A 21,365-nucleotide genomic window follows, 5' to 3' on the forward strand; every position below is an offset into this window, starting at 1 on the left:
GCGGCGCATTTCCGGCTTCCGCGGCGCAGGCGCGAGCCAAACCCTCTCGCGGGAATCGTCCGCGAGAGCCTGCGCGATGGAGAAGCGGGGCCGGGGAGGGACTCCGCCTTCGACCGCGGCGCCCGAGCAACCGCCGATGATGCCTCAGAAAGAGAGGAGGCCTAGCATGTTCGAGAAGGAGGCAGTGAGTGAGGAGACTCGGGACGAGGGCCAACCCCTAGGCTGCAGAGCTCCGGCTTTTGTGGTGTAGACCCTAGACCATCGCGCTGACTGAAACAGCTTCTTCAGTTCTGTTCAGATTTGTTCAGCTCAGGTTTCCTAAGAGGCGCTTTCCGCAGAAATAAGTAATTTTAGTGTGTTTAGTGCCACCACACAAACCGCAGCTTTACTAGCCAGAAGTAGGTGTTTGTGTGCTGTGCTTCAAAATAATAATAATAATAATAATAATATTTGGATTGGATATACCAAGCAGAACAATGAGATGTTCTTAGTTTTTGAAAACAGCAGCAGCCTCAGCATTTGAAGAACATACGAGAGAGAAAGTTAAATTGAAAATAATTCTGTCCATTAACTTACTGTCTGGAATTAATGCAAAATGACATTCAATTTTATTGGTGGTATAACACCATGATTCCTGTATGAGCATAGTGTGAAAACCATTACTGTGATGGACACTCCATCTTTTATTGAGACAGAGAGAGAATAATTTGTCCAAGGGTACAAAACTATAATGATGGAGCTGGGACTTCTGGTCCACTTGCCTATAATTGTTTCTTTTCATACCTACTTCGTGGGACCCATAATCAACAGGATGAAGGAGAGATAATAGGCAAAACACTAATTTTTGAAGATCCTTATTTCAAATAACAGAATCCTTCCCACCGCCCCCGCCCCAAAAAAAGTCATGGCAGCATTTCAGGTTCTAATGACTGCTTTTTGGTGTCTACATTTTACAGAGGAAAGAGAAACAAAAGAAGGAAAAATAAATAGGGCAGGTTCGCAGAACCAAGAAAAAGCACAGCAAGACTAGAAACCTTAATATATTGAATTTTAAATTCATGCTCCCAGAAACTTTGTTGTATTGTCTTGTAATAAGTCAGAGAAACAGATAGGTCGCCTGCAGTAATGAAAAATATTTGTATTTTGAGGTGCCTTTTATAAACTTACTGTCTACTGAAGATCTGAAGTCTTGAAAGGTGAGGAAGTCTGAATCCAAAAGGAGGGGACGACAGATAGGTTCACTTGGTATATAGGCCAGAATCTGGGGAAAGGGGGACATGGACCAAGGCAGTCCTTGCGTATTTGCTATGAATGTGATTAACCATAGCTGTCTTTAAAATCTGGGCTTCTACAGATAAGAAAATTGAATTGGGAAGAGACTGAGAAAAGATTTCACAAATGCTCACTAAATGTGCCTGAGGGCAGTGAGTCACTAATTAGTCATTCCTAACTTTCAGGTAACTGATTATTCTCATGATCCTGAGCATAAGAAAGATTAGGACACAATTTAATGGTTATAAATGTCTTTTGATTTTCTCTCTCCTGCATCCATTTATTTTCTTCTACTAGTAGCAAATCAATTTTCCTTTGGAGAATTAACTAATTCCCTATTGGGTAGAGTTTTGGTGGGACTGTTAGTCACCTTCCTTAACTTTGTGGTGAGAATGAGACCAAAACTAGGCTGATTAGATGAACTCTTCATGTAATAATTAAAGAAAATGGTTGAGATTAATTTAAATTGAAGGTGGCATACTGAACTGCCTCAAATGTCTGACTCTTTAGGCTTCTCTTCCATTCTGTGAGCTACTCTGTATCTTTCCAATTAGTTATGTATATGGTTAACAAGGTTCCGTGCTTATTGCTTGCAACCAAAGATTCCAAAACCTTAAACAAATTACCGAAAATTGAAAATTTGGTTAGTCTCACTTGTCTACGTACATTTGATAATCTTTAATACTAGCAAACAGCTTTTAGAAACACATTAATGTAATGGCATCTCATGACCATGCTCTTTTTTTTCTAGGATTGTAGGCTCAACATAAGGAAATGCCATATCAATAGGTTAAATAATTAAACTCAGATTGTTTTAGTAGATACCAAAAAGTTCTTCATATTTAAAACCTATTTCTAATTTTTGGAAGTGACTACAAAGATTCTTCCTTAATTAAGAGATAAAATACTCTTAATAAAGAGAATACTAAATCAGAAAGCCAATATATATATGGAAGAAATGGCAGAGATGTGAGTTTTCAGCATATTAGAATCTCTGATTGTTATTTTTAAACCACAAATGCATGCCCTATCCCCAAGGAATTCATTGCAGTTGAGAGCCACTGTTAATGATATAATATAGTTGTATCCCTTGGGTGTATAGTGAGAGGAAAAGAAGATGGCAGTACCCTGGAGAAGCATTCTATTAATTGAAAAGAACAAAATAAAGATTTCATTTTTAAGAGGTTTGGGGAGCTATAATGCTTCTCTTCCCCAACTAAAACATAAAGCAGTCTGACAGATGATTAAAACAGCAGGTTTATTTCTGATTAAGGACTTCTACTAGAAGCCAACATGGAGTAACTCCTACCAGAAACTACAGAAAATTACACAAAATGTATGAAGTACTTATTTCCACTGGCTGGATGTAAGGCAAGACAGGATTTTGATCTTTGAGAGATGAGAAACAAGAAAGGTGAGCCCCAAGATTTCCCCTAATGTACTGCCTGGTGAGGGCTTCCAGCCCATACCTTATGGAGATGTCTCCCTTAGTTGAGAATGATTTGGGAGTCAGGGTAGGTCAGGGTGATATAAGAGCAGAGTATTAGAGAGGAGAGAGTTGTACAAACAGTTCCCAAGATCTGCAGAGGATTTTCCTCAAGTCTTCAGCTTAGCACATCAGTGCATCTGGTGAGGAAGTCAGGTGTGGCTAGAGAAAGAACCACCCAAAAGAAACAGAAAAAAATCCTTGGACTTACACAAAATAGATTTTTTTTTTCCCACCAGTAAGAGTGGAAAACCATGTAAATCATCGGGCATTGGTTAGAGTGCTAAGAAGTGTATTGTCTCAGTATTGGGGGAAAAAAGCCCTAGACTTACGCCTCGAGAGGATTACAATGTTTCCAAGTTACTGCATTCTGGAAGAAAGCTCAAGAATGCATGTGGGAATACAAAAATAAACAACAAAAACAGAAGGTAAAATTCACAATATCTGGTGTTTAATTAGCATACCTTCAAAGAAGCAGAAAAGTACAACTCAAAATGGAGAGAAGAAACAAAACACCCAGAAATGATAAAAAGATAGAAATAGTATAAAAGGACACTAAAGCGGTTATTATAAAACAGTTACTGTATTATATTATTTTTCATCACATTAAAGCAGTTATAAAATGCTGATATTATAAAAGAGTTAATATTATGTTCTGTTCAAGAATGAGGAGAGGGACTTCCCTGGTGGTCCAGTGGTTAATACTCCATGCTCCCAATGCAGGGGGCCTGGGTTCGATCCCTGATCAGGGAACTAGGTCCCACATGCCGCAACTAAGGATCCTGCATGCTGCAACTAAGGATTCTGCATGCCTCATTGAAGATCCTGCACGTGGCAACAAAGATCCCACCTGCTGCAACTAAGACTTGGGCACAGCCAAATAAATAAATAAATAATTTTAAAAAAAATCAGAAAAGGTTCAGCATGGTAAATCCAAATCAAACCTCTACAGATGAAAAATATAATGTTGGAAATGTAAAATGAACTGAGTGGAATTAACAGCAGATTTGACACTGCAGAGCAGGCTTAGTGAATTTAGAGACAGCAATAGAAAATCTGAAATGAGCTATGGGAAAATTTCAGGCAAAACTTTTATTATCTTTGGAGTCCCCAAGTGAGGAGAGGGGACAAACTGACCAAGACTTGAGAGAAAACTCAAATAAATAAAATCAGAAATTAAAGAGAAGAAATGAAAATTGATACCACAGAAATACAAAAGATCATAAGAGATCACTATGCCAACTAGTTGGACAACCTAGAAGAAATGGATAAACTAGAAACATACAACCTTCCAAGACTGAGTCATGAAGAAAGAAAAAATCTGAATTGACTGATTACTAGTGAGGAGATTGAATCAGTAATCAAAAACCTACCTAAAACAAAAGTCCAGAATTAGATGGCCTCACTGGTGGATTCTACCAAATATTAAAATAAGAATACCAATCCTGCTCAAACTCTTCCAAAAAAATAAAAGAGGAGGGAACACTTCCAAACTCATTTTCAAGGCCAGCATTACCCTAATACCAAAACCAGCCAAGGACACCACAAGAAAAGAAAATTATAGGCCAGTATTCCTGATGAACATAGATGGAAAAATCCTCAACAAAATATTAGCAAACTCAATTCAATAGCACATTAAAGATAAAACACTATGATCAAAGGGAGTTTATTCCAGGGATGCAAGGATGGTTCAACATCTGCACATCAATCAGTGTGATACACCACATTAACAAAATGAAGGATAAAAATCTCATGATCCAAAAAAAAAAAAATTTCATGATCATTCAAATAGATGCAGAAAAAGCTGTGACAAAAATTAACACCCATGTATGGTTTTTTAAAAAAACTCTCAACAAAGTGGTTATAGAGGGAATGTACCTCAACATAATAAAGGCTGTATATCAAAAGCCAACAGCTAACATCATACTCAATAGTGAAAAACTAAGCTTTTCCTGTAAGATCAGGAAAAAGACAAGGATGCCCACTTTTGCTGTTTTTATTCACATAGTCCTGGAATTTCTAGACAGAACAATTAGGTAAGAAACAAAGGCATTCAAATTGGAAAGGAAGAAGCAAAATTGTTGCTTTTTGTATATGACATTATATATAGAAAATCCTAAAGACTCTATCAAAAAAAAAAAAACCCAAAAACATTAGAATTACAAAACAAATCCAGTATAGTGGCAGGATACAAAATCAATATAAGAAATTCTGTTGGGTTTCTATGTACTAATAATGAACTATCAGAAAGAGAAATTAAGAAAACAGTCTCATTTCTGGTTGCATCAAAAAGAATAAAATACTTAGAAATAAATTTAACCAAGGAGGTGAAAGACCTGTCCACTGAAAACTGTAAGACATTGATGAAAAAAAATTGAAGACATAATAGAAATATATTTCATGCTCATGGATTGGAAGAATTAATACTGTTAAAATTTCCACAGTATCAAAAGAACCTACAGATTTAATATAATACAATCCCTATCAAAATTCCAATCCCTATTCCAATTCCAATTCCAAAAAAATATGATGAAAAAAGTGGGCAGAAGATCTGAATAGATATTTTTCCAAAGAAGACATACAGACGGCCAACAGGTACATGAAAAGATGCTCAACATTACTAATCATCGGAAAGTTTCATATCAAAACTCAAGACTGTTAGAATGGCTGTTATCAAAAAGACAAGAGAAGTGTTGGTGAGGATGTAGAGAAAAGAGAACATTTGTGCACTGTTGGTGGGAATGTAAATTCATGCAGCCACTATGGAAAACAGTAGAGAGGTTCCTCAAAAAGTTAAAAATAGGACTACCATGTGATCCAGTAATTCCACTTCTGGGTATTTATCTGAAGAGAACAAAAACACTAATTCAAAACGATATGCACCCCCATGTTCATTGCAGCATTATTTTCAATAGCCAAGATACGGAAATGACCTGAATGTCCAATGATGAATGAATGAATAAAGAAGATATGGTGTATGTATATAAAAAAGAGTGAAATCTTGCCATTTGCAAAAACATGGATGTGTCTCAAGTGCATTACGTTAAATGAAATGTCAGAGAAAGACAAATGCCATATGATCTCTCTTATATGTGGAAGCTCACAGATGCACAGAACAGATTGGTGGTTGCCAGAGGTTGGGGGTGTGGGGAAAGGGCTGGAGGGTGGGCAAAATGGGTGAAGGGGGTTAAAAGGTACAAACTTCAGTAAAATAATAATAATAATATGCTCAAGTGTGGTTTATTCCAGGAATGCAAGGTTGGTTTAACATTCAAAAATCAATGTAACTCACCATATTAACAAACCATTAGGGATGTAAAATAAGATGGAGATTGGTAACATTTCTACTTAAAGCAGCTCACCCAGTCATGGGTCTAGCTGGATGATGACATATATCTAAGATGATGTCCTAGCTCTGTAAAGCATATGCAGTGGTGGAACAGAAAATATGTGCTTCTTATAATCAGATGTCAAGAGGAGAGGTGGGGAGATTCTGCACTAAACATGCTCTTCCTCTTCCTAACTTGCTTATCACATAAACTCCCTCAGAGAGGAGCAAATCAGAGGGCAAAGAAGGGGAAGTATTGCTCCAATAACAGTTTCTGCCACATAGAAACATCAGTGGTAGAGAATAAATATTTTCCCATAGTATTCCTGGGAATATGATTTTTAATGTATACATTTTAAACTACTGGTCTATGAAGTAAGGTGTGAAAAGTGAAGAGGAGTGATAGAACTATGTAGAACTGTAGGAAAAGATGTAATAAACATTAAAATTAATAAAATTTTAGTAGGGAACAATGGTATTTTTATGTTATACAACTCCTAAAAACATAAAATGTGTTTTTAAATCACCTTAAATGGGACATTGAAAGAATATCAAAGGAATTAATGCTTCAGAATAAATTGAAAGAAATTTTTGGGGCTTCCCTGGTGGCACAGTGGTTGAGAGTCCGCCTGCCGATGAGGCCACAACAGTGAGAGGCTCGCATACCACCAAAAAAAAAAAAAAAAAAAAAAAAAATTTTTGTAACATAAATTAATTGTAAATAACAGTTCTTCTGTAAATGAAGAAGCAAACCATGTTCCTGGTTTGAAAAGCTATTGTACAGTTATGAAGTTATCATTAACATTATTTGTAAACAAGTATTTTAAACTATAAATTATTATTCAGGCACTGATCTCCCTATAATCTATTCACCATACAGCAGCCACAATTATCTTTTAAAACTGTAAATTAGAAAATATCCCTTGCCCGTTTAAATCCTTCCAATGGCTCCTCATTGTTCTGAGAATAAATTTCAAATTCCTTTTCAAATTCTTAGTCCTACATGATACTTTTTTGTTTTTAATGTATTTATTTTATTTATATTTGGCTGCGTTGGGTCTTCGTTGCTGCACGTGGGCTTTCTCTAGTTGTGGCGAGTGGGGGCTACTCTTCATTGCAGTGCACGGGCTTCTCATTGCAGTGGCTTCTCTTGTTGTGGAGCACGGGCTCTAGGTGCGCGGGCTCAGTAGTTGTGGCGCATGAGCTTAGTTGCTCCGCGGCAAGTGGGGTCTTCCCAGAGCAGGGCTCGAACCCATCTCCCCTGCATTGGCAGGTGGATTCTTAACCACTGCGCCACCAGAGAAGCCCCATGATACCTTTTTAACCTAATTCTGTTACTACTATTTTCCTCACTCTAAACGATCCAGACACACCAAACACACGTCTATTCTCAGAACATGTTCTTTGTCCTGCCTATTTCCTGTTCCTTTTAGACTTCAGCCCAAACTGGACTGAAGGGACTTCTCCAATTATTCAGTCCAAATTAGGCCCTCATGTTGAGTTTCTATCAAGTCATGTGATTTTATTTGTATAGCAATTAGCACTATTTAAATAGGCTTATTCATTTCCCTATATACGTTTTTATTGTCTATCGGTCCTCCTCCCCACTAGAAGGATAACTCCATGAGTGCAGAGTCCTTGATTATGAGTTAATACACGTAAAACAATTCCTGGTTATTATAATGAAATTCACCACTGTAACTTGAGAGCCTAGAGTACTTAACTGAACCATAGTAGCCACTAAATAAGTAGTTCTTTAAGACAGGTTGAATGTCATACGATAAATGTTGAATGTAAAAAGCACAGAAAGATGTATATACCAAATCAATACACTTTTGTTATCTTTTCAGCTTAAGACTTACAAATGTGTTATGTAAATAATTGTATTATTTATTCAAAGATAAAATAATTAAAATTATAAGAAGACAAGGGTAATATTTTCATAATGTCAGGGCAGGTTTTCCTTACATACCAGTCTTCTAGCCACTCAGTTGCCCTCTCAGGGGCCACTCTTGTGTCTAGTTCTTTTGCATCTTTTCCATGGATGTTCTAAATATATGCATTCAAATTTGTGTTTGTGTGTATTTGTGTTTATAGATAAATAGATAGATGATAGCTATATTCTTTTTTCTTCTTTTACCAAATTGATAGCCAGGAGTGAATCTAGGATTTAGCAACCACATAATCACAGAAGTCTTATAATGGATTTCCAAGCTTTGTGTCAGTCCTGTCCCATTGCGCCAGGGTTCTTAAAACCGAAATTAAATTTTACAATTAAAAAAGTAATCTCTCTCTCTCTGTCTCTCTCTCTCCCTCCTTTCAGTATGCACAGATTTTAAGAGAAAGACTGAGAGAATCAATTCATGATGTTCAGTACGTAGAGCCACCATTTGATGACTCAATTGCTGATATAGGTAAAGAATGGAAGAGTGCCCTGGCAAAACTAAAGTTTGCTAATTCATATAGAATGGAGCCATTGAAAAAATTCCAGGCTCATTCAGTAGAAACGAAAGTCCAGCAGATATTAAAGGTAGGTTGATAGATATATATGATAGCAATATCTTAGCTTTGGGGGTTTGATAAACTATAGTAAGATTTATGGCAGTATATTTACCCTGATTGATTTTTTTGTAGCTTTTATCTCTAAAAATATGAAAGTACTTTGTAGTCATTCTCAATAATCTTCATGTTGATGCTATGATTAAAGCTAGACCAAAAGGAATATTCTTTTGCTATTTCATTTAACTCTTAATTATCCATAAATTATTTATCCTTCGGGTTCCATGTGCCTCCCATATTTGGAGGAATTAATTTAAAAAACCCATATTGAATATGTGTGAAAATTGATTCATGACGACACTAAAACATCTTAAGAACAGGCAGTCCCCAATTTATGCATGGGTTTTCTTCATTAAACCAGCTGGAATCTGAAGTTCATTTAAGACAGTATGAAACTCAGACACATGTTTTCAGGCTAGTCCAACAAAGCTTCAATTTTACAAAATTAATACTGTAATACTAATACCAATATTAATTATACTAGTGTTGGTATCTGAAGACTACATGGTTCAGATGGAAAGAATTCCCTTCACCATCTTTCCTAATAAAGGGCCAAATTAAAAACTTTTTAATTATAGAATGTTTGTTTAAGGGACCACTTTTTCTGAATCCCCTTTTCACCTTTGGGTACCAGGCACCCAGGATTTTTCTGATGACCACACTCCCTTTGTGGGACTCTACCCAGCCTAATCTCCCTCCCCCACCTCTAATTTACAACATGCACTCCTTTAGTAATAACTGATGTAAGCTAGCTATTGGAATGAAAGCATATGTTTACTTTATTCTGTATAAATGATTAATGTCCCTTTAATTGTATCAAAGTTAATTCTTAAATGAATTAACCTTTATTAATACAGAAGAATATTTAGGAAACCCACCCTCCAACCTCCCTCCACCACCATAGACATAGATACATTTCTAAGCTGAATTAATAATTATCAGATAATATTTGGTAAAGATATTATGGCTCATAACTTCAGGAAATAAATTCAATACAATAAAATAATTATTAATTCTGTGATCTAAACACTAATAGCAAGCATTTGTGATTGAGTATACATTTTGGTGTGTCTCTCACTCAGCCCTACCACATAGACTGAGTTCGAGTTTATTGAATATAGTAGAATTTCAAATTGTATTTGCATGTGATAGCTTATAGAATTGCATTGAGCATGATGGGGGCTGGAACAGCTTATTGGAAATATAGGTGGAAGGCTAGGGGTCATAGAGAAGCCGGGGATTTTCCTTTGTGTTTAGGGAACATTGGACACAGTTCTAGACACAGAACCAGTATATACTGATGGAGCTTATAGGTATCTTCCTATAGCACGTGCTCTTTATTTATTAAAAATGAGCACTTAGGTAGATAAAGCCTGGGATCTCTTAGGCAGATTCAGAAGGGAGAATGGATGTTGCTAAGTGTCCAAAAGATTGAGCCAATTGCCTGAGGGAACGAAATTCTTCTAGACCCAGTTTAGATCCAGAAGCATTCTAGAAGGGAACCAAAACCAAAAAATGGGTAATTTATTTGGTTTTACTTGCCTATAAAATGATCAGGTAGGCATCCATTTGTTGTCATTAGAACTCAGAACATTGGTTAATTTTTCACTGGTCTGAGTCAGTTAATCAAAGCCAGGTGCCACCTGCTCACCAGCTGGTTCGGGTCTGCTTATGGTTTGTAGGAAAATGTAGTCCTTCATGTCCCACATCTGTCTCCTCGCCTGCCCCCAGCTGTATATTAATTTAGTAACAAACATGAGAAATCTTTGATTTCCTTGCTATTCTCCTGGAGACCACAGAAAAAAGCAGTAGAGTGAGAAGCCATAGAAGCAGGATTAGAAAGAAGTGGCCTTTAATTTGTGGAGACAAGAAGACAGGAATAGGGATTCCCTGGCGGTCCAGTCGTTAAGACTCTGCCCTTCCAATGCAGGGGTGTGGGTTCGATCCCTGGTTGGGGAACTAAGATCCCACGTGCCACGTGGCCAAAAAAAGAGACAGGAATAACAATGCAGCCTCTGCTCCTGAATTTTAGCAAATATATAAATTTGAAAAACATTTAAGATTCTCTACCTAAGAATTCCCAGAAGCTTTGTTTTAAAATTCCTCTTGTGTCTCCCTAATAACTGTTTGGCACAGTAATCTAGTAAAGGAAAACTTAAGCTTAAGGGTTGCTAATGAAGGGCAATTGAACATAATTTAAAAACCCAACTAGGGCCTCCCTGGTGGCGCAGTGGTTAAGAATCCACCTACCAATTCAGGGGACACGGGTTCGAGTCCTGGTCTGGGAAGATTCCACATGCCGCGGAGCAACTAAGCCCATGCGCCACAACTACTGAGCCTGTGCTCTAGAGCCCGTGAGCCATAATTACTGAGCCCGCGCGCCACAACTACTGAGCCTGTGCGCCTAGAGCCCATGCTCTGCAACAAGAGAAGCCACTGCAATGAGAGGCTGGCGCACCACAATGAAGAGTAGCCCCCGCTTGCCGCAACCAGAGAAAGCCCGTGCGCAGCAACAAAGACCCAACACAGCCAAATATTAAAAAATAAATAAATAAATCTAAATTTTCTTCAAAATTATTATTGAAATAAATTGGTAAACATATCAACCATTTAATATTATTTGGTTAGAAATATGTATATTTTTCAAAAAGTTATATGTATTAATCAGACACATTTTCTACTTCAATTTTTGTTTAGAAAATATTTGGTTTGAAAATTAAAATATTTTTCTTAATTTTTTTAAAGGAAAATCTTAAAGATGTCAAATATGATGACAAAGTCTTCTCTCATTTGTCGCTTGAATTAGCAGATCGCATATTGTTAGCAGTCAAAGAATTTGGGTTCCACCGTTTTAAGTTCATTATAAAAGTATTATTTATTCAAAAGACGGGTCAGGCAATCAATGTAAGTACCTCACTGATCAGCATCTACCAAGTTCAACTATGAGGTCTCCCCACTAAGTGACTTGATGTTTATTGCAATGTCTCAAAGTCACTTCCAGATCCTGAGGTGCATCTTGCCTGAAAGGATAATTATGTGAACTATATTTTCTTTCACTATGAATTATTTGAAAAATACTAAGCTAGAAATGGTAATTTTCTATTAATAATTTATTAAATTGTATGGGTATTCTGTTCCTTGACCATAACAGTTTTGACAATTTAATGTCATTTAATAATGGATTAACCAGTAAATTTATTTAGGGCACTAAATAATGGTTATAGGTACTGAGGAAAATACAGAAAATTATATGACATGGACCATGATTGCCAAGGAGTTTTTACTCCAGTCAAGAAAATAAAGCAACACAATTTAGAGTGTAAGAAAATAAAATGATGCGGAGAATGTAATAGCCTAGGTTTTAGCATCCAGTTGGCCTGGATATGAATCCTGGCAGCAATACACACTGCCTCTGGCCTGGACATAGTTTTTTCTTCTGTAAAATGGGGATGATAAAACCTACTTGCTAGAGTTAATGTGAAGATTTAATAAGATTATCTGTATTAAAATCCTTAACAGAGTGCCCAGCCCAGAGTCCTCAATAAACAGAAAGGCTTATTTTTTTTTATTACTTCAATAAATATTTATTGAGCAATTCCTACATGAGAAAGGCTTATTACTATTACTTACAAGTAAGAGTGCAATACCCCGAGAGCTCTGTGCGTTTCTAGTGAGTTGAGCGCGAGTGTGCGGGGTGGGACAGTCTGAGGGGCTCCATGAGGAAGCCCGGCGGGAGGCCTTGGCTGGGCGGAAGGCTGCCGCCCACACGGCAGTCAGCAAGGCTCCGGGGAGGACAGAATTACACCACAGCCTACGTGCACACTCGGGGAACGAGACGCTTCTAGATGGTGACGAGTGCTCCACGGACGGAGTGACTACTCCGGATTATCTGGAGACGGAGAAGGGCCTCTGATGTCTGAATGACAAGAAGAAACCAGCCGTGCCAAAGATCAGGGAGAATGTCCAAGCAGAGAAAACATGGAGCGCAGAGACGCTAAGGCGGGGCGAACTCGCTGTGCTTGATTAATAACCAGAGAGGTTGTGGTGTACTTAGGTAGCCCCACCCGAGAATTTAGCAGCCTAAGACACCAGCCGTTTGTTTGCTCATCATTCTGTGGGTCAGCTTAGCCTGGGTTAGCTGTTTGGATTTTCTTCTGGTCTCACGGATGCACTTGCAGCCACCCAGTGACTCAGCTGGACCTAGAGGTCCACGACGGCCTCACTCACAGGTGTGACAGTTGGTGCTGGCTGTTGGCTGGGGCATCTGGGTCCCCCTGCACAGGAGCCATCATCCTCCAGTGAACCGAATGGGCTTCCTTACATGTGGGGCTCCTCCCAGCATTCCAGGAGGTGAGAGCAGAAGACCTAAGGCCTTTCTTGGAAGTTGCACAGTGTTACATTCTTTTGCTCAGAGCAAGTCCCAAGGCCAATTCACATTCACAGGGTGGAAAAATAGCCTCTTAATGGGAGATGCCACAGAGGATTTTTGACCATTTTAGAGCCACCACAGAAAAAGATTATGTGTGGCTTTGCAGGTGAAGCAAGGAATTAGGGTTTCTCTTTTAACAGCCTGCTCACAGAGTCAATACCATTTTTTAATTTCAAGACAGACTTTCGGTCGGAAATCTTTTAAGGGTGGGAAGAATAATTCCTTATTATGGACTATAACACCACAGAGTAGTACTGCAGGCAGAGCTACTAGGCCCAGATTACAGAGTGCCTCCTGTTCCTGCCCCCGGACACTCTCTGCTAAGGGAGGGTCATTCTGTGTTAGATAACTTAACAGCTCCAGTAAAAGAAAAGATGGGCCCAGGAAGCATCACTGTCAAGTCTTTTCAGCAAAGGGAAAATTGGACAAATTACTTTTAAAGTATAACATTCTGAGATAGTGATGCATCTTCTAAAAAGTATCAAACTTGTATAGATTTAAAAATTACTACTTAACATGTTCGATCTAAAGTGGGTCTTCTAAACATTTCTCTCATAGATTGCCAGCAGTTGGATCTGGGATGTTGCGTGGGACAGCTGGGTTGCTGCGAGACATGAAACTGAGACTTACGTGGCATTGGCCTTAGTATTTGCTCTTTACCATGAATAGCTTGTTACATGTACTAAAGAGTGTTTACTTCTCAACTTTTCAAAAATACATGAAATTTATAGATTTGTGAACCTCATAGTAGTTTTGATTAGCTATTTTTTTATATCTCCAATTGAAGCTTCTTAATTGTATTCTTTTAACAACAAAGTTAAAGCTGGATTTTTACCTTTATACTTACTAGTTATCATATTTATTAACATTGTATTACCCCAAAGTATAAGAGGTATATGTATATGCCTTTTTCATATATATATATATGAATACATGAATGCTTATGATGGATTATAATATGGGGGAATTATTTATCATCCTAGTTAGATTTAAGAAAATTAGAATTTGCTACAGGATATTATGATGCAACCTTGTAAAATGTCAAATTAAGTAAATGTTAAGATAGATTTTTGGAAAACTTCCAAAGGCAGATATTTTGAATGGTATCTTAATATACTACATGCATTCTTTTGAAAGAAGTTACCAAGTTTGAAAGAAAGATGTTATATTTAATACTTCCCTAACTAACACCTCTCCCTCCAATCAAAACACTTCCAAGTGTGCAGTCTTTCTATTTGTTAGTCAGTTAGTTAAGCTCTTCTTAGCTGCAAGAACCAAAAAACCTAACATAATTATTTTTTAAAAAGAGGAAAATTGTATTTCCCAGGCATTTGATCAAGGATCCGGGTTCTTTCTGTCTTCCTGCTCTCCCCTCAGAGTCTATGTACACGAGTTTAACTTGGTAGAATTTAACCACGTTCTCATGGCTTTAACATCATGATTCACTCCCTGAGCTGGGCTGGAGCTCACCTTCCCTGAAGCACACGGCTGTGTGGAGAGTGGACACCACTGTCAATCGGGGCTTCTGCAAGGAGGCAGGGGGCGGACTTGGTGGAGCCAAGCAGTAGTGTCTGTGATAATTCACACTATTTTCAAGTTATAGTTAGAACTTGAAAACACATGCCAAACTTAATGGACAGTAAAAATACTGATTAGTTGAATAATCTATAAACAGGAAAACAGAAAGACAGAGGAGAGTTTTCTTTTCACTTGTGTGTTTTAATGCGTTGGATAATCCAGGACTGGCAGTTCCATACTGCACAGCATAGACATGATAGTTGTAGCCCAAGGAATCTTTAAAACAGGATTTATTGTTTGCTAACTTTGGTCACAGAAAAATCAGTAATAACAAACCTAAGAAGGGCTTCTGTTAAGCAATGTTCCTTCCTGATGATCTCATCAGGATAAACACACTTCCCGGTATTGAGCAGACGCTTATAAATGTGACTTTGTAAACTGAGAATTATGCCTTCCTTCCAGGGTTGGTTTGTGAATTAAGTGAGGTAATATATATAGTCAGGCACTTACGCCCAGCACTTAGCATAACCCTGGAGCATACCAAATCTTGAAATGTTACCTGTTATCATTCAGTTTGACAGCTCAGAATTACCTTCAGTTCTGCTTTCTCTTGCCCTTGTCCCAACCCCCATTCATACTTAATTGTTAAATTCTATGGATTCTGTTTTTTTGAAGTGACTCAAAATCATCCCCTTGGGACTTCCCGGGTGGTCCAGTGGTTAAGACTCCCCCTTCCAATGCAGGGGGTGAGGGTTCCATCCCTGGTGGGGGAGCTAAGATCCCACATGACCCCGTGGCCGAAAAACCAAAACATAAAACAGAAGCAATATTGTAACAAATTCAACAGACTTTAAAATTTGGTCCACCTCAAAAAAAAACAACAAACCCGCTGTGATATCTCTTGCCTGGGTCCTCACTCTCTCACAACTATTTCGATAGTCCTTCTTTTATTTATTCATGTGTTAACTGTTTTGTTCAACAAATGTCACCACAGAAATCTGAACACCCCCTAATCTTGATTCCCTGCTTCTCAAAGCTTTATAGCAGGTTACTGACCGTCGTTTACATGGTTCACAGAACTGCTCTGTCATCCCACCCTCTCCTCCAGATGCATTTTGAGTTTCTTTCCTTAACAAGGCCCTGACTTTTCCCTGAGGAAGAGTCCCACTGCAGCCCTCTCAAGTAAAAGCTGCTTTTCCTCTCATCCCTCATCGCTAATGCCTCAGAGCCAGGAGGTAGGTAGGCAACCCCACTGACTAAAAAGCTCTGGCTCCTGGAAATTTATGCTATCTGGATATACAGTTCTTTACTTCTGTGTGTCAGTGTTGCCTACTAGTCCCCTGGCCTGTTCCTTCTCATTTCTTGAAAACCTGAGCTACTGGATTGCAAGCTTCATCTCCACTGCTGCTGTCATTCTTTGTGACTTCAATATCCACGTAGATAATCATCCAATAAGGCAGCTCTCGCTTTGCACAAGTTGTAGTGACTACAGTTTAGTTGAATCACACCAGTCCCCCAACAACATGATTCACATTTCAGTGACTACAGTATATTAACCGTGAGTAACTTCATAAAGTACAAACTCCTCAGCCAGCTCTTCAGTCCTCAAGTCACTACGTAAATAGCAGGTGGGCGCCATGAGCCTTCTGTCAAAGTCCGTCAGTCACTGGTCACTGCACTTCTGGTATTCAGCTCTTCAGGTCACAAGACAGCAAAACATGTAGTTGTGTTGCCTCCTTGTCTCCCAGTGACAAAAACACATGATGTTTTACCAAAATGGACCACCCAAAGAGGAAATTGGGCAAAAAAAGGTGAAAGTGCATCAAAGAAGTAAGAAGTGATGATGCTAGAAATGAAGTTGGTTAGGAAATTTGAACATGACAACAGCAAAACCAAGATAGGATGAGACCTAAGCCCGCATGGAAGTACTGCAGGAATCATGGGGAGAAAGTCCAATAAGTAAGAAAAGTAAGGTGAGGTTGCGTCAACATCTTTTAGCTTAAATTGTCTAGGAACAGAAAGCCACTTGTGGTTGCGAAAGACTTTCTTCTACTTTGGATAGAAAACTGTACGTTATCTGCTGTTCCACACCCGCGGATTTAACCAACGGCAGATGGTGTAGTAGTGTAGATATATTTAGTGAAAACTGTATAAGTGGACCTGCACAGTTCAAGTATCAACTGTAATAATAACTTTTTAAAAATCTCAATCAGTTTGGCTAGTATTCAGGCCAAATCGTTGAAATTAGTTACTCTGTTGAAAGAAAACTGTAATTGTACAATCTGTATAAGTGGACCTGCACAGTTCAAGTATCAACTGTAATAATAACTTTTTAAAAATCTCAATCAGTTTGGCTAGTATTCAGGCCAAATCGTTGAAATTAGTTACTCTGTTGAAAGAAAACTGTAATTACAAAGAGACAGAAAAACAACCTTTTTCTGCCAGTAAAGGCTGGTTCCATCATTTTAGGCGTCGACATGAAGTGATTCATGTCGACCTATCTGGTGAATCTGCTGTGAAATATGCACCCAGATTTCACAGGTTAGTTACAGACAGTGGTTGTGAGAAAAGGATGGAGATGTCCAGAGGAAAGGAGGTTAATAAGACTTCACGTTAAAGAGACTCTTGGAGATTACTTACAACGTTGAAAATGCAAAAGATAAAATGCTGGAAGCCATCCAAACTTCGAAAGAAGTATGACAATTTATCAAGGCATAGGAAAGATAAGTTATGGGATGAGAAAAAGGCAAGCACAATTTAAATTACTCTTGGTAAAGTTTTTTAAAATACTCATTCTCAATGTTTGTCATGTTTCAAATTACAGTGTACTAAATATAAGTTTTACATTGAAAAAAATTCTGTATATGTGTATAATTGTCAGTAAGGGAGTATTCAGTTTTTTAACGAAAGCTTTTTAAAGTCGTAGAAGAACTCTACTTTTTCTCTTTGATTAATAAGATTACTTTGTACGATTCCAGCTTCCATGGTCGTTTTTATGGCCCTGTGCTATCATGCAGCTAGGACTGTCTGTGCTCTAGGTTCCCAGTTCCTTGACCAACTCACATTCAAGGACCTTTTCATCTAGCACACGTTGGGCATCTGCTCCTTGGTTCATCCTTTAGAACTTGTCAGCCTCAAGATCAGTATGACCTCTGAAATCTGTTTCGAGCAGGTTACTCTCATGCAGTGGTTTCCTGTCCTTCTAGCTCACCACCTGGCACACCCTGAACACAGTCACTTTTCAGTCTTGTTGAACCCACCCGTTCACTGACCTTCCTCGCTCTTTCACAGCTCTCTTGTTTTCTGCCTCAGATCTCATGGCCCATCTTTATAACTGCTGTACAGTCACTCCCTGACAAACACACTCCAAATTCCTTTGCCCCTCTTCTTCCTTTGGGAACACCCCTTCCCGAACAATCCCGGATCCCCTCGTCTGCTTTGTCCAAGCCTGAGTTCAAATAGCTGAACTTGACTGACTGGTTTCACTTTAAATTCACGACCACAAACCTCCAGTGGGCAAACACTTGGCATCCTAGAAGCTTTGTTTTCCTATCCCCACACCTCCTCTCTCCCCCAGTTTCCTATATTCCTCTCCTCTGCTCACCTTCAGCTTATGATCTCACCTCATACCTGATCAAGGAAAGAAGGATCAGAGGAAAAATCCCTCAAGTTCCCTCCACCAGATCTCCAAAGCTACTCGCATCTGCAGCCACAGTCTGGTTTCTGTCTGGTTACAATAAGCGGACTGTGCTTCCTCCTATCAAAGGCTTATCCCAACATCTGTGCTGCCTTCCACCCTTCTCATGGCAGGCACTTTCCAGCACCTATCTCCTCTCTCTTTTGCATCATGATTTTCCCCTTCTACTGAGTCATCTTGTCAGCACGTAAACATGCTCTAGTGTCTTCTGTCGTAAAAACGACAGCAACCCACCTCTCCACCCACCCTCTTTCTCTATTACTCACAGTTTTCTCTGTGCAGCACTCTGGTTCCAATTCCTAGCCTCCCATTCCTTCCCTAATCTACTTCAATTTAGCTTCTGAAATCGCCACACCATTGAAACAGCTTGGGACAATAAAGATTGGTAGTTACTACCAAATTTCTAAATACAATGGACATTTTCCTCTCCTTATCTTACTCAACTTCTCAGTTGACATGTTTATCAGTCCCCTGTTTGAGACACTACCCTCTCAGCTCACAATACTTGATAGGTTTCTTCCTTCTTCTCTATTTCCACCAGTATCTCTGGAATTCTTGACCTTGGGCCTTTTTCTCACCTATATCTACATATGCTAAGTGGTCTCATACAGTTTTATGGCTTTTTTTCTTCACCACTCTATTGTCGGTGCTTTACTCAGGGCCTAACTTAATACATAGTAAGGTAGTATTTGATGAATGAATGAATAAATGATTCCTTGTATTTCTATCACCTAATATAGTTCTTAGTTGGTTTCCATAAAATATTTGTGAAATAACTGAATGGACATTATTATTCTAATCCTGCAAATGAGGAAATGGAGGGTCAGAAAGATTAAATAATTTATCCACGATTACACAGCTAATAAGTGGCACAGCTGGTATTCATCTGGTCTTAATTCCAAATCTTTGTTCTCGCCATTACATCAAACTGCCTCCCTGTATATTTCACTCGTAACTCCAAGAATCTACCTTCATTTACCCCATTCTCAAGCCACAATGGAATGACCTTTGCACTTGAATATGCCTCTTATTTTCCCACCTCTCAGTCTTTTTCAGGCTTGAACCCATATTTCCACTTCTAATTGTACATTTACAGGAAGTTGTCCTACCAGTCTCTTAAGATACTTTTCAAATTCTATGTCAACCTTAAAATCTTAATTTTTCTGGTTGCAAGTAAATTTTCTCCCACCTGTGAACGAAAAATGTTGCCTGCTGTATCAGTAAACAAAGGATGTTGCAGCCATCAAGCCATCACGTTATGGCCACCCCACAGTCGGCACTGGGGGAACTCAGGATGGAGGCAGGATGCCCCGCCATCCCGCAGTCAGGTGCTTGAAGCACCCGCCCACCCTGGCAGTACACCCTGAAGAAACTCAGGATGAGAAAACACAGGATACTGGCCCCCAGGAGCTGAGGTGCACATCAAAGGAATGCTTTCAGTGAGCTCAAACTCTTGCATCTTCCCATACACAGAAAAGTACTAAATTCCTTAACTTGAGATACCTGGTTTTCTTTAAATAACAGTAATCTTTTGATGTTCCGGCTACCAGGTCTTTGTTGCAAAAACACCTGTATATCCTGGCTCCCCCATTGCCTCTTCTAAGCCGTCCCTCAGACTGATCTGAGAGTCCTGTCTCCTGGGCTTGAAGTCCTCAGAATGTCCACCGAATAAAACGTAACTCTCAACTTCTAGGTTGTGCATTTTTTTTCAGTCAACACACCTAAATTGCCTTTAAGTACAACTGTATATTTGTATCATATTCTTTCAGTGTTGAAACTGCCTATGTGCAGGGATTGGAATCCGCACAGTGCCACCTTAATATTATGCCTTACCTTTCACGTTGAAAGGCTGAATCAATGTTTATTGACTTGGAATGAAGAGTTTTAACTTTGTATTTGATCTAAAGACAGAATACCCAAGGGACAAGAGTAGAACCAAGTAACTGAATATACAAGTATATATTTAACATTAAACTCTATCCAGAGAATCTAATTGAGAGTCTGGATCAGTTGAGGGAATTTGGGGGAAAGATGTTGGTTCTTCTTGGCTCATTCAGACAATTAGGCCATTTTCTTCAGTGGGCTTTTGACAGGGAAATGGGGAGCTGCTCTGACTGAGGTTATGAGATAAAGCAAAGTCTAGATTAGCAGCAGCTTGTGAGTCTTGAGTTGTTGGTGATGCCATTTCTGATCTGATGCAAGTGGAGAAGCCAGGAAAGGGTGGGCTGGGAGAGTCAAAGGAGGTCCTTTGGGCTTCCCTGGTGGCACAGTGGTTGAGAGTCCGCCTGCCGATGCAGGGGACGCGGGTTCGTGCCCCGGTCCGGGAAGATCCCACATGCCGCGGAGCGGCTGGGCCCGTGAGCCATGGCCGCTGAGCCTGTGCGTCCGGGGCCTGTGCTCCGCAGCGGGAGAGGCCACAACAGTGAGAGGCCCGCGTACCGCAAAAAAAAAAAAAAAAAAAAAGGAAAAAAAAAATCTTTTCTTTTCTTTTTTTTTTTTTTTTTAAATCTTTTCTTTTTAATGCTCCCCAAATAAAAAAAAAAAAAGGAGGTCCTTTGTGTCAACGTGATGGGCTAGAAACAATTCCTTTGTCTTATCTTTCCAAACTTGTCTGCTGAGTGTAAGCGAAAATAATGAAGGAAAGGGAAGCCATATTGCATTCTAAATCCAAGAATCTTCTCTGTTGCCATAAAACAAGTCATCTACACTCTCAGTGTCTGCTGAGAGGTCAACTTTAACACATTTCTGGCACCATTGTCATCTTATCACAGCTGTCTCTCGTGTTAAGGTTCAGTTACTTTGTTTTTTTCTTTTAATTTTTGGTTAAGTCCAAAAGTGACCAGGTGAAAACTAAGAACTAGGATTAATAATAAATTCAGTTCAAATAAAACAGGTCTCTTTCTTGGTGACTTTTATGGGCCTACCATTGTACGCACTTTACAACAACACTGAAGGTTCACTAAATGATCGGCTAAGGCTATGCAGGCAGAAAAAGCGGAGCCAGAATCCAGCGGAGGTCAGTATACTCCCCAAATGTTCCGCTGCGGAAGCCTGTCCTCCCTCTCCGCACGCTCAC

At 39.0% G+C, this 21,365-nt stretch overlaps 1 protein-coding gene across 1 annotated transcript; it reads left to right on the plus strand.

Moving 5' to 3' along the window:
* Positions 1–32: 32 nt before the first annotated feature.
* DYNLT2 (dynein light chain Tctex-type 2) lies at positions 33–13,962 on the plus strand. The gene is made up of 3 exons (XM_028494746.2): positions 33–184; positions 8,410–8,616; positions 13,633–13,962. Exons 1-3 carry the CDS (start codon positions 77–79, stop codon positions 13,741–13,743), a joined length of 426 nt encoding a protein of 141 aa, XP_028350547.1. The 5' UTR covers positions 33–76; the 3' UTR covers positions 13,744–13,962.
* The last annotated feature ends 7,403 nt before the right edge of the window (positions 13,963–21,365 follow it).

This window comes from Physeter macrocephalus, chromosome 10 (assembly GCF_002837175.3).
Source record: "Physeter macrocephalus isolate SW-GA chromosome 10, ASM283717v5, whole genome shotgun sequence".
Taxonomy (NCBI): Eukaryota; Metazoa; Chordata; class Mammalia; order Artiodactyla; family Physeteridae; genus Physeter; species Physeter macrocephalus.